This window comes from Thunnus maccoyii, chromosome 9 (genome assembly GCF_910596095.1).
Source record: "Thunnus maccoyii chromosome 9, fThuMac1.1, whole genome shotgun sequence".
In the NCBI taxonomy this organism is placed as follows: Eukaryota; Metazoa; Chordata; class Actinopteri; order Scombriformes; family Scombridae; genus Thunnus; species Thunnus maccoyii.
The window spans coordinates 33,067,845-33,080,462 of NC_056541.1; the positions used below are offsets into that span (position 1 = coordinate 33,067,845).

Sequence of the window (12,618 nt, forward strand, 5' to 3'; positions counted from 1 at the left end):
TAGTAGAAAGTGGTTCCAGTGAAAATACAGAGATGCTGCAGAGATGATGCCGAGTGACCAGGACACAAAAACACAAAAACAACTAAATCCTGTGTACCTCTGTTGTTTTGGGGTAGAGGCAGACATCTCAGAGACCCATATCTCAATGTTTCAGCAGATAAAATACCTGCATAGCCGGATACCACTGAAGATAAGTGAGAAAATGTTGTGTTTTTTGCAATTCAGGTGAAACGTCCCTTCACCCAGTCCTGAGGCTGTTCCTCAGAAGCCTGTATGATGACTGATGTACATTTTATGAAATGGAGAGAGCTAGTTTCCACACACCCGTCTCAGCTGCTCTGAGAATCCTCGGTGGCAGAAAATGAGTGAAATTTCACCCGAGTTTGGAACCACAGAAAGCTCCAAAACATTACATTTGCATCATAAAGGATTCAAATAATACATAAAAGGCTCCAAGATGTCCATATAAAATGTGGCTGACAAGGCCTGAGTAATACTTATATCATAAACCACTGTGGACAAGGGAATGAGGTTTTTTTTTTAAAATCATGTCCAAAAAAAGTAAAGAATTCAAAGTTTAGAAAATGATAGGAGTTGCCTTCACTCCACAAAAAAAAAGACAATGAATAACGTGAAAAACAACAAAAACCCAAAACATTCACAATAACTACAAAGGTACATGAAAATGTATAAAAATCAAAAGATGAAAAGAGGCTAACTGAAAGTTTTGAAAGAGGAACACTGCATTGGACTGGTGTCGTTGTTAAGGCTGCACACAGACAGGTGGATGGAAGCAGGAGAGAGAAGCCGCCACATCGGCACGAGCCAACATTCTGGAGATGCCACAGCGTCTCGCTTCGCCCATCACGAATGCCAAAGAGAAAAATCTGCCCTGCGTGTCTCACCTTCAAACTACACCCACTTTCACTGAATGAAGGGGGGGGGGGGGGGGGGGGGGGGGTGGGGGGTGACCTTGAGGGAAATAAAGTGGAAAAGAAAACACTTTTCTACAGAGGACCTACTATGTCCTGGAACCTACAACTAAAACTACAAGTACATCAGCATGGTCACTGAGTTACTCCTGAATGCAATACATAACACTCACTTTACCCTGTTTAGATCCAGGTCGGCAGGGACCTGAGAGAGAGGAACACACTGGGTGGGCAGTGGCCGAGCTCAAGGGTCAAGGTCTCTGAACCTCACCGTCGTGTGCAAAAAAGAGAGTCGTTGCGAGGACTGCATTTTTGTCTGCATTTCTAATTGTTCGCACATCATGAAACGGCTAAAAACTCAAGGAATCAAAGAAGACACTTCAAGCGGTTTGAAATGATCATCTCATACTTCAAAAATAAAGACCATTTTCTATGGCTTTTTAAAACAATGTGCATATCTGTCACAGAGGGTACGCAAGCCGGAGGTGAGTCACCTAAATTCTCTAAACCTAGCCTGGATTCATGGAGACATGGCCCCGATCAATCACACCGAATCCACTTCTGTCCAGGTTAAAGTGGTAATCTGCTAACTTTTTGTTAGATGACACAGCAATATTATGAAACCTTGTTGGTTCTCTAGAGATCGTTGGTCCAATCTGACCCCTAACCCTGATAAGACCTGACCTGAACTGGATTTTAGATCCACACTTCCTAAAGCCCCTCGGATCTGGGTCAGGTCCAACTGAAACTGCTACTGGTCTTGGGTCTGTGCAAAATTTTGATTGGACCAAACAAAACCTGAGAACAAGAAACAAACGCTGCGTCTTTACTCAGCCAATCAGAGCACTGCACACATCAATGACATGAATGTGGCATCATGTTAGAGGTTGAACTATTGAAGGACCGGCTGGATTTTAGTTTTCATCAACTGCTTTGAAGATGGCTCAGCTAACTTCACACCAGCTTCAACTAAAGAGGAGCTAGAAGACGCTCCTTTTCATGGACTCGAGTCCTGTTCACGCTCGGTTCCGGCTCCATTTCGGTTCTAGTAGGTCAGGTATTTTTTTGACCACTGAAGACTTCCAGCTGCACCAAGCAATTTGTTTTGTTTCTAGTTTGTTCTGATTAACTTGAAGAACACAGGATGTCAAAGATTACCACTTTAACACAGCCAGTATTGTGAACCTTATTTAAGTGATGGGTGTACCAAGTTCCTGGAAATAACGGCAGCGGGGCCAAAAAAACAACCCGTCTGACAGAAACCAGAGGGAGAAACAAAGACTAGGAATCATGTCTGCTCTGTGTGTGCACAAGAACGTGTGCATGTTCAGCAGCATTTAGAATGAAATCCGGCAACATACTCATCTGTCCAGCAGAGGGTCTCCCTCTGACACAGATTGATTCATTTCTTATCCTGATCCTTCATTGATAAGAAATCTTTTCTTTTTTTTTTTGCGGAGCTATCAGCTCCCTACCCATCAATGGGTGTTTGAGAAAAGCATTGCATAAACACTTTGGTCAAAAAAAGAAAACAATAAAACTAAAAGCAAACCTAGCTATCCTCCCCTTCCCCTGCAATAAAGCCTTACATCCCCAGTCTATGATTGTAAAAAATACCCGTATGCTCCTTTTTCAATGAAGATCCCACAGATCCAAATAACTGTCACCTTAACTCATGGAATGTTAAATTGACAAGACCGCCTCCCATAAGCAGGATGTCTGAGAGTCCATGCAGATAAAGTAGCTAAATTTTGCTAATTCAATTTGCACTTTCAGTGTGACAAAACACTGTTTTTCAATCTTTGATTTACGCAGCTCCTTTGAACATTCAGACTCTGATTGAGGTGCCAAAGCATCCACAGGGATTTGGTTTTAGACTGGACAACTCTTCATTTAACAGCAAGAAAAGGTACCTGAAAATAGCAACAACATCTTCCTGAGGTAGTCTCAAAACACTCGTCACATGTGTCTATCCGCCCCCGTCTGAATAAAATAAACTCTTTTAAAGTCTAGCTCTAACAATGGCAACACTGACACATTGAGCAAACTGGATACACACTTGTAAACTCCAAAGACCAATGCATCTACGAGCATTTGTTTTGTACAGAAGCATGTGCACAGTGTAAATCAGCATACATTCAGCTCTGTCGTGTAATAAATATATAAAGAAAAAAGTTACAAAAAACAAACTAGCTGCTTGTCACATTCACAAGAGGGGAGACCAGTCCCTCGACTTGGGGGGTCAGGGGGGGGTCTAGTTTCCAGAGGAGGCGGTCACACAGGGTGACGGGCCGGTCCTGTAGCTGGTCAGGCTGGATTTGCAGGAGTGCAAGGCTGCTTTGAACAAGAGGGGGAGCTGCTCCAGAGGGACGTTCACCAGCTTCCCTGCAAACACACACAACACACAACACACAGGGCTCAGGATCAGCTTCCATATAGGATCCGGGATTTATCGGGCTCTAGTTCACACATACAGATACAAAGAGGCAGGCGGTAGTAGTAGTAGTTAATTTCTCTTATTTAAGTCCATGAAGCTCATTAAAGAAAAGACTATGTATATAACAAGTGTGATTGATTATCAGCCTTGTGTGTCAAAGGACGTTTACCGAACATTCCTCAGCTTCCACACATCACACGACTCAGAGCGCCATTTGAGTGGATGTTTTTTTGAGATTCAGTTGATAATGAATGGCATCTTGTTGCATCTCCAGTGTTTGAGTCTGTTCGTGTGAACAGGGTATAATACTGCATCAGACAGTTTCACAGGCTGGCAGCCGTAGGTGTTCTGAATCAGAGCAGTTTTATGTCTACAAACTGTTTCTGGTCATTAGTTGAGTTAAACCTTTACTGTGTGAGACTATACAACATCTGCTAATTGTGCTATTCTCAGAGGCCTTACCTGCGATGCAGCGGATCTCCGGCAGACACATCATGATCTCAGGGAAGCGTTTGGGCTGGTGTGGATACTTATACTCAGTGTAGTCCTGACACACATACCAGTAGCGCTTGTTCAGCTGCTCGAGCTGGGAGATGTTGGACAGACCTCTGATATCTGCAAAGGTAGGAGAGAGTCAGGTAGTGATACAATGAGAGTGATGGGAGGCTTGGATTCAGTAATGATAGAGCCTGTCCTGTTACCTTGGTTGAGGAAGTTGATGGCTTTCATACAAGCATACTCCTCGTTGCTGATCTTCAACTGGTGGAACTTGCGGAACAGATATATCAACCTCTCCATCACCTCCATGCCGTCCTCACTGAAGCTGAGGAATCAAGACAGACTTGTCAACTGTGCTGGAAAGTTTTGGAAGTAACTGTCTCTACAGGGTTAGGGTTAATACCATTTTAAAGCTCTATTCTCCAAACAAAACGGAAGATTAGTTTTAATAGGTTTACTGTCCACATGTTCACATTAAAATAGAGCAGCACATCAAAAAAAATGTAAAATCCGCTCAGTGCCACTATCTAAAGTTTCTATGCTTCAATGAACAAGGCAGAAATGAGGGAGGGAAGATGTCAGATCCACTGAAAGTGCTTAAGAAACATCTTGCTGATCACACAGCTTTCAGAGGGAGTTTGAAAGATCCACAAAGTTTAATTCCACTCATCAAGAGTCTCACAATTCTAATCTCTCTCACAGAGGAACATCACAGACAGAAGAGCTGCCTCTGTAAATCAGATACTCACTCCTAAAAACCCCTAAACATCAGGCAAATTGATTGAAACAGTGCTGTATATTAAGAGAATGTTTGTCATGAGGTCAGATAATTTGGGTCTGATTTACACAGAACCAAATCCCCCACACATCCCTTCTCTACCTATAGCGAGGGACATGTGTGTATTTCACATGCCGGATAGATGGTGCTAGCCACAGCTCTGTCCTGAGGAGTCCTCCCGTTCACGGACTGCTTCACTGGCCTTCATCCAACAACAATACTTCTGCTGTGATAGGGAAAATTATCAAACCCTTTTGGAGATACTGAACTCACAGAGTGGAACGTCTGGCCTTTGTAGAGGATTGTTGTTGCAGTGAATTATTGAGTTGGCAATATTCCAGGAAGCTAAATCTAACATCTTGCATTTGTTAATGGTGTGATAGCAAAAGAGAGGTAGGAGGCAATATGGGTCTTCGTTTAGGTAATATCACCAACACATTACAAATGAATTTCTTTAGTCATTTGTTTTGACATATGTGAACACGAAAGTCAAACCACAAGCCTTATCATTGTTAAGACAATGTCTAGCTGATTTAGTCAGCTACCAAACATCTGGCAACATCTGGTACAAATACTTTTTGGTTACTTGGGGAACAAGATGTAAGCACATTAGATTCAAGATTCAAAGATTTACTGTATTTCACCGTATTAGCTTGAAATGACAAATGGTTCTAGCAAACAGTTATCTATTAACACACTCTGCAGACATGAACAAGCATTTATCTGTCCACCTGATGAATGTAAGTCCAATATTCACTCTCCTTTAGCTCTGCTTTGGTCTTCAGCAGCTCTTGTAGGAAATATCTGGCTCTTTAGTTGTTAAATGGTAATTATGCATTTGCCACTATCGATGCAGCTTTAAGTGAATGAATGCACCTCGAGTGCAGTCAGTCTTTACCTGTCGTGTTCCATTGTGTTCAATTTTTTTAAATGGATAGTTAATTCACGTTTATTACAATGTGGGTCATCATTCCTATCCAAAAACATACTACACAGGGTCGCTCGAAGCATACTCCGAGTCGCTGCCACTCACCCCTGCAGCTCGTCATCAGAGGGCGTGTACTTGGCGGTGACGTCGGCCAGGTCTCCAAAGATCTGGGCGCTGTAGATGGTGAGGCAGGACAGCAGGATGAGCTCTTGCCAGGTGGAGCTGAGCAGGCAGGTGTAGTCCTCTATGGAAAGCTCGCAGAAGAACGGCAGCTTCTTGATCCAGGAGATCTGGCGGAAAAGCAGCTCATCTGCCAGGCGGCACAGCAGGGCGAACAGCTCCACCTGTGTCACTTTGTACCTGGGACCCACAAAAAGACAAAAGACTGTTGTGAGAACTATATATAACGGAGATAATGGCTTGTTGAGTAAATCCAGAGCTGGAGTGTTCACAGTGGATCACCTTTGACGAGATGGATATGATGCAATCTGATTGATCACATATTTCAAACTGAAATGACCACACTGATACTCAGAGCTTGAAATAATACCTACCAATCAGCCAAATACGAGACTGAACTGTTCCGGGCTAAGTTATTAGCCAACTTAGCAGATGCTACATCAATTATGAAACATTAAATTCATTTGGAGAAAACTGTTTCGGCTGCTAGTATATTAGCCATTTTACCTGTGATGCTAAAAGGTTGATTGATACATATGGAAAAAGCTCTTTATTTCTCCTGAGCTAAAAAAGTATGGTTCGTGTCTGCCAACCTATGTGACGAGAGAGATGAGGGAAGATTAAAGGGTAAGTTCACAATGTTTCGAGTGTGTCTTAAAACAGCAGTCAGGCGTCCGTATGAACAGTGAAAGAGGTTTTCCTCGCTGTAATCATTCCTCCTGTTCATACTGGATATTAAAAGATCTCCTTCAAATGTGCTTTCAATAGAAGTGATGGAGGCCAAAATCCACAGTGTGTCCACACAGTCATTTAGAAATGTCTTCTGTAATGATGGTTTGTACCACTAGGTGGCTACCTTATCCTGCCCTGTCTGTTTTCTAGTCCTGTCACATCATCAGTATGGAACCGGCTGCATTTTATAAACATCGAGAAAAAAATTTCTTTTGGCACAAATTCCAAAGTTTTACAAGGAGTCTGCAGTCTGTTTAGCCTTCAGCAAACTTTTCAAATATGTTAAGTGTGCTGAGTCACTGACTGAGACAAAATTCCAGCAGACGCACTAAATTCAAAGGTCCTTTGCCATCATTTATTACAAACATTTAGCAGAATTTATAAGAATAATAAATGGACACAATAGGGATATTTTTGAAGTATTTTTGTAAATGAAATAAACAGTCTAATTGTATTTAAAAGAAACTCTACACTAGCGAAATGTGGTGTTGAACTTTGACAAAAATTTGACAAGAATTTTTAAATGACTAATAACACATTGAAGATAAAAGTACGTCAGCATGAACTGTATATCGTGACAGTTCATGGTCTATATTACATATACATACTGTAATCTGTATCTCCTGTATATATCGACTCACCCGTCTTCTATTAGCATCGGGGTGGCCAGGGGGGCCAGGTCTTCAGCGGCCACCAGCTGCAGCACCAGTGGGTGGGACTGTGGGTAGAGGCTGCGGGGCTGGGGGGCCAGTAGACCAGACTGAGCGGCATAGCTGAACAGGTGAGGCAGGAGCTGGTAGTGTGTGGACATGGAGGTGTTGATGTACTGGTCCCTGAGGGCCGCCGTGTAGCCGTTCATTTCCACAGAGCGACTGGAAACACACACAGGGGTCAGTGTTTACATATGAGGGGAAAGGTATTTGTTTTTATATATTGAAGAAAAGTCTGATATTTTGGGAAATATACTCTGTGTTTTAAAAGTGAGGCTAGCAGTTTGTGCTAAGCTAAGCCAAACACGTCCCGAACCTACTGTATCTGTGCACTGGACATACAGACTGCTCCTTTAAACTTCATAAGCTTTATCCTCTACCTAGAGGAAGGTGGTGCAGCTCCAATCTCTTTCCATGTAAAACAAAACTTTGCAGTTCATTTTCTACCTGCATACCAAAGACTATGCTGCATAGGCATAGTCTGTTATTGTTGTTCATTTCAGCTCAGATTTAATGTGATAAAACAACTATTCCTCTGAACAGCTATCAGGCTGTGTGGCTGCAGAGATAAACCTAATGTTTATACAAAATGAGTCTAAAATAAATGACACCATGCGAGTAGCTAGACAATATTTGTCCTTGATGAGCGCAGATAGACAATGCACTCGTCTCCAAGAACAGCAGATAGTGCAGTGAGTTCTTTGTACTTGCTATCATCACCGAGCCTGAGGAGCTGCATATTCAGGCATTCTTCGGCTGATGAATACCTTAACTAAAGTCTGGGTGAGATGGGAACGAGGTGTTAGACTGTCAGGGCCGGCTCATTATCTCAATGATGGGGCGAGTGCCGGTGCTGCGCAGCTGAGTGGATGAGACGAGCAACTCACTTGGATGACAGAGTGGAGGCGGGTGATGGCTGGTTGCCCTCCGAGGCTCCGTTGCTGGGAGAGCTGTGGTCGCTGTCACCGTTGTTGCCCCAGGTGTGCTCGGGGGCGTCCTCCTTGAACTCCTGCCCCGACATGATGCGCTCAATCTCCTCCTCTGTGATCTAAAACACACACACACACACACACATACACACAAAATGAGGGTTCTGGGTGTTTTTGTGGAATTTACAGCACGTCCTCATGTGACCAAAAGCAATGTGTGCCTCAGTTACAATTGATTAGCATCGACTAGCGCTGCGCCGCTTTTCACTCAAATGTTGAGGAGCAAGGACGCCGTCACACAATGAAACAGTCAGCTATAGCAAGAAATAAAGGAGGCAAACAGGTGTGTGTGTGTGTGTGTGTGTGTGTGTGTGTGTATTTGATTGGCTGATACACAAATGCCTAAAAAAAAAATCCAGGTCCGTGCAGGGAGAAAACATAGACAAAAAGCCATTTTGAAAGGCATTAGCATGCCAGAAAATGTTGTGTCTTGTATCTGTGGCCAGGGTCAGCTCTCTTTCATTTCAGCAAATATACTGAAACAGCAATTCATTCCATATTCATGACAGAGAGGTCCTCCTTTCATTAGAGTTTAGAAATAAAGCCGTCTTTTAATGGAAGCGGGCATTCCTGTTATAATTTCTTTTTTTTTCTTGCTGAATTGAACTGGAATGAATTGACCACATCCCTCCCCCTGAATAGTGGCTCAGTGGTACTTGGCCTCATGTCACACATTTTCCTGACCATTTGTTCTGCCGCCAGAGTTAATAATGAAGCCAGCGCTGAATAGGGAATAATCGGTACAATCATGATTATACTGATGATATAACAAGGTCAGGGCTCTCTCTCATTACATGCTTCACGAGTATCCCTACACCAAAATCATTAGCATCACAGCACTCCACTCAGTGTTATTTAAGTGAATGGTTTGCGCTGTGAATGCATTCAGGGTAAGCAAGCTAACTCCGGGCTTGAGCCAGAACAATGTGTACAGCTGGGAGTTGGGAGAGGGTCAGTGAGTGTCACAAAAACAACATTTTTTGTGATGATCAGATTTTCAGTCAGTGATTTACCTGAACAGGGCCGATGCTTTTGTTTCTCCCTCCTGGCATGCCATCCTCCCTGATTGCTGCAAGACAAAAAGAAAGATACATTTTTAGAAAAGAACTTCATTAACGAAACATGATCCATCATTAGTATCATGGCTCTACCTAGTGGCTGAAATAAATCACATAGTGCTTTGCGCTACATTTACAGAATTTACCTCAAAGTGGTAAGTTATCTCTCTAGCTCTAACTGTAGCTTTCCTGTTTTTGTTGGCAGGCAGACATGGATTTTTTTGCTGTCGCCTGGAGAGCAGTTCTAGGGAGTGGTTTGTTAAAAAACTGGGAGTTAAACAAATCTATTTCACATGTCAAGACAAGCTTGGCTTAATCAAAGCATTTGGAAATAAATCATGTAAAATGAGAGTATCAGGCTGGAGCAGAACTGAACATTTACAATTTTCATCCACAAGGGGGCAGTGTAGAACCAAGAATCAAACACCCTTCTTCTGATGCAGGGGACAAACTGCAACTCCAGACTGCTTGCTTTACATTTTACTGCATGTGTATCACTAAGCATTGCAGAAGAGCCGGTGGTATAGATGATTAGTAGAACTGATGTGTTACAGCCTTTTTCAGGGCTTTGAAAGCAGCAAGTCAGAGCCTGAAAACAATGAAACTATGACGTCCCAGTGGTCACACTTTACCTTTACGGTTCATCCCCATTTGCAGACACTTGAGCAGGCGGCAGTACTGGCAGCGGTTACGCTGCTTGCGCGACATCTCGCAGTTCTTGTCCCGGCTGCAGCGGTACACGCGCTTGTTGCAGATGCTGCGCTTGAAGAAGCCCTTGCAGCCCTCACAGGAGATGATGCCATAGTGCAGGCCTGTGGCGCGATCTCCACAGATAAGGCAAGTACGCTGGTCAGCTGGATCATCTGCAGAGGAAAAAGGGAAAGGAAGGAAGGAAGGATTTAGAACCATATCCACCCACTTTTAACTGGGATTTTTAGCACTAATTCATCCATACCATGGAAAAAAAACAGTGGGTGCAAAAACCTTGCTGAAGACACAAGTTTTTAATTGAGATCATGGGGGCGGTTGGGGCTTAAACACTAGCCAGGCACTGGCTAATCCAAAGGGTTCTTAAGCTCTAACTCTCATTTTGTGAAAGTGGAGGTGTAACAGGCAGCAGGACGGAGAGCGGAGACGTCTTGCACATGTTTTATTCAGGAGAGAGGAGGCAGCAAGCTCGAACGACGAGTGATTTGTTTACAGTCTCTCCTTTCTCATCTCCTAACAACAGCCGTATCACATGAAGGGCCCTCTTTCTACAAAGACCTCTGAGGCCTATTACTCAGTCTCTAATGATGATGTGCTTTGTCAAATGTTGTTCCATCAATCCCTTTGTGACATGTGATTCAAGGTGTTTAAAATTTGATTTACTCATTCAGTGCTATATAGCAGTATACCTTTAAAAAGCATCATCTTGCCACTAGTTCCTTGGATGTTCCACACAGATACCCTCTCAATCATTAACCTTGTTTCCTACGAGGGTGGAGACTTTTTGCTGATCTCTCCAAACTGTGAAAAGTTGTTAGGACAGGAATAAGCGAGGGCGGTAATTTGGAACACATGTGAGGGGATATTTAAGGGCTCCGGGTGAGAGGTGGGGGCTCGCAGCAAGGAAGTAGTGTGGAACAGGATGTCCTGAACAAAGTACATTAAAAATAGTAGCTGAAATGACATAGCGATGTGGGTTCGTAAGGCTGGCTGGCAGCATGCTGACCATGAAAGAGGGAGACGTTAAGACGGCAAGGCGAGAAAACGGACCCAAGTCTTACAAAGTGATTCGATATGACGTTCAGGTGTATCGGAGAACCTCGGAGACGGCGTAGGGAGAGGATCAAAGAGACAGATCCTACTGAGGACCTTCCTCGTGAAGCCGCTTTACTAATCGTGAAGGTGCTCTCAAACTGTTAAGACAGCAATCTGAGAACGCTGCTGAAAATCTTCTCTTAATCCCCCATCTACTGTACCTCCAGGCCACATAATGCACATAATCAAACTCACTGAGGAAGCGGAGAATTAAGTCGGAGCGCTTATTCTCTGCTGTCCATGGTGTTAAGCTTTATCACGCACACACACAAACACACACACTAGCAGATGGGTTGGACTCCATGGTTACAGAGAACAGCCTCGCTCTGCAAAGCCCGGCTGCAGCGGGAATGTATGCTCGCTACTGATCTGTATCAAGGCCCAACTGGGATCGAACACATCAGGACCAGATAGAAGTCAGACCGATACAACATGCTGATGTCTCTGATATGATGGATGTTCCTCTCTGACCACATGCCGAAAAGATGTGCTGAGAGAGCTCCATTAGTGTCGGTTTCACTGGAGAGTCAAGCGATGGTCTAGGGATACAATTCCTGAGAAAACCCTAAATATCTGAGATGTCTGTCACGTGTAAAAGGAATTTTGAGAGACTGAATAACTAACGGAAGCTGTAATACAAAATATTTAAGATAAAACACCAATCCCAGCCTTTGGTGAAGCGTTTTTCTATTCAGAATATGAGCGAGCAAGTTTCCTCTTCCATGCTGCCTCCCTAACTCTTGTTTGTAAATAAGAATATATATTGGAAGAAGAATTAAATGATGGAAAATGAAAAATGGAACCAATTTTAAAAATGCCATTATTTTAACAAGCTATTTAGCCCAGTATTGTCTCTTTTAGTGATAAATATGACAGTATTTTGCAATGATGTCACATATTTACTTTGCTTTCTGAAGGATTCTACCTCAGCGGTTCCCAACTGGGGTTGTACGATAAATCTGAGGAGTCTCAAGATGTCTCACCAGATAGGAAAGTAGAAAAAAATTCCTAGAGAAGTAATTTAACCCCTTTAGGCCTCTGAATATCTGAAAACGTAATTATTCTAGTAATAGTCTTCTCCAATCCTGTTTGATTTTCATCATTATCCTCTTTATTACTTCAGGTGAGCTAGCTAACATTTATGACATAGCTTGTAAACTGTAACTTTTTGTTGCGTAGCAACAAGGTAACACTCCTTGTGCAGTTTGAGCTCTTGATTCCTCTGTTGCTGAGTACACTCACAGCTCAGCTTTATGTTTTTGTGCTTGAGCAGGAGATAAAAGCCTCCTGCAGGTACCTGATCACAGCCTGAAGAGGAATCAGGACCACGGACTGTGGCTGATGTAAAGAGCTGAAATGTTCTGCTGAAGAAAGGCTGCGGTCAGGACAAACAGCAGAATGTATGCAGACGGCATGTGTGCTTTCATGAAGAGCCTGCGCATGCGTCACCACAGAGACAGCGTGGAGTAGACATAACAGGTCTAACGCTGCTGTCCAGCAGGTTAATGCTGCCTGCTGAGCCTGGAGATTAACCTGGACATCTGATTAATGTAAGACTCTTGTGTAATGCAAC

The 12,618-nt window shown here is 43.2% G+C and overlaps 1 protein-coding gene across 4 annotated transcripts in view; it reads right to left on the bottom strand.

The window, feature by feature from the left end:
- Positions 1–952: 952 nt before the first annotated feature.
- Positions 953–12,618, bottom strand: part of LOC121903591 (nuclear receptor subfamily 6 group A member 1-A-like) — an 88,599-nt gene continuing 76,933 nt past the window's right edge. For all 4 annotated transcript variants that reach the window (XM_042420749.1, XM_042420747.1, XM_042420746.1 and 1 more), the window contains 8 exons: positions 9,875–10,105; positions 9,198–9,253; positions 8,083–8,243; positions 7,127–7,357; positions 5,679–5,933; positions 4,071–4,192; positions 3,832–3,984; positions 953–3,317 (listed from right to left, as the gene is read on the bottom strand). In XM_042420749.1, coding sequence (XP_042276683.1) covers positions 3,187–3,317; positions 3,832–3,984; positions 4,071–4,192; positions 5,679–5,933; positions 7,127–7,357; positions 8,083–8,243; positions 9,198–9,253; positions 9,875–10,105 — 1,340 coding nt within the window. In that variant the 3' untranslated portion in view covers positions 953–3,186. The remainder of the gene's footprint in view (positions 3,318–3,831; positions 3,985–4,070; positions 4,193–5,678; positions 5,934–7,126; positions 7,358–8,082; positions 8,244–9,197; positions 9,254–9,874; positions 10,106–12,618) is intronic.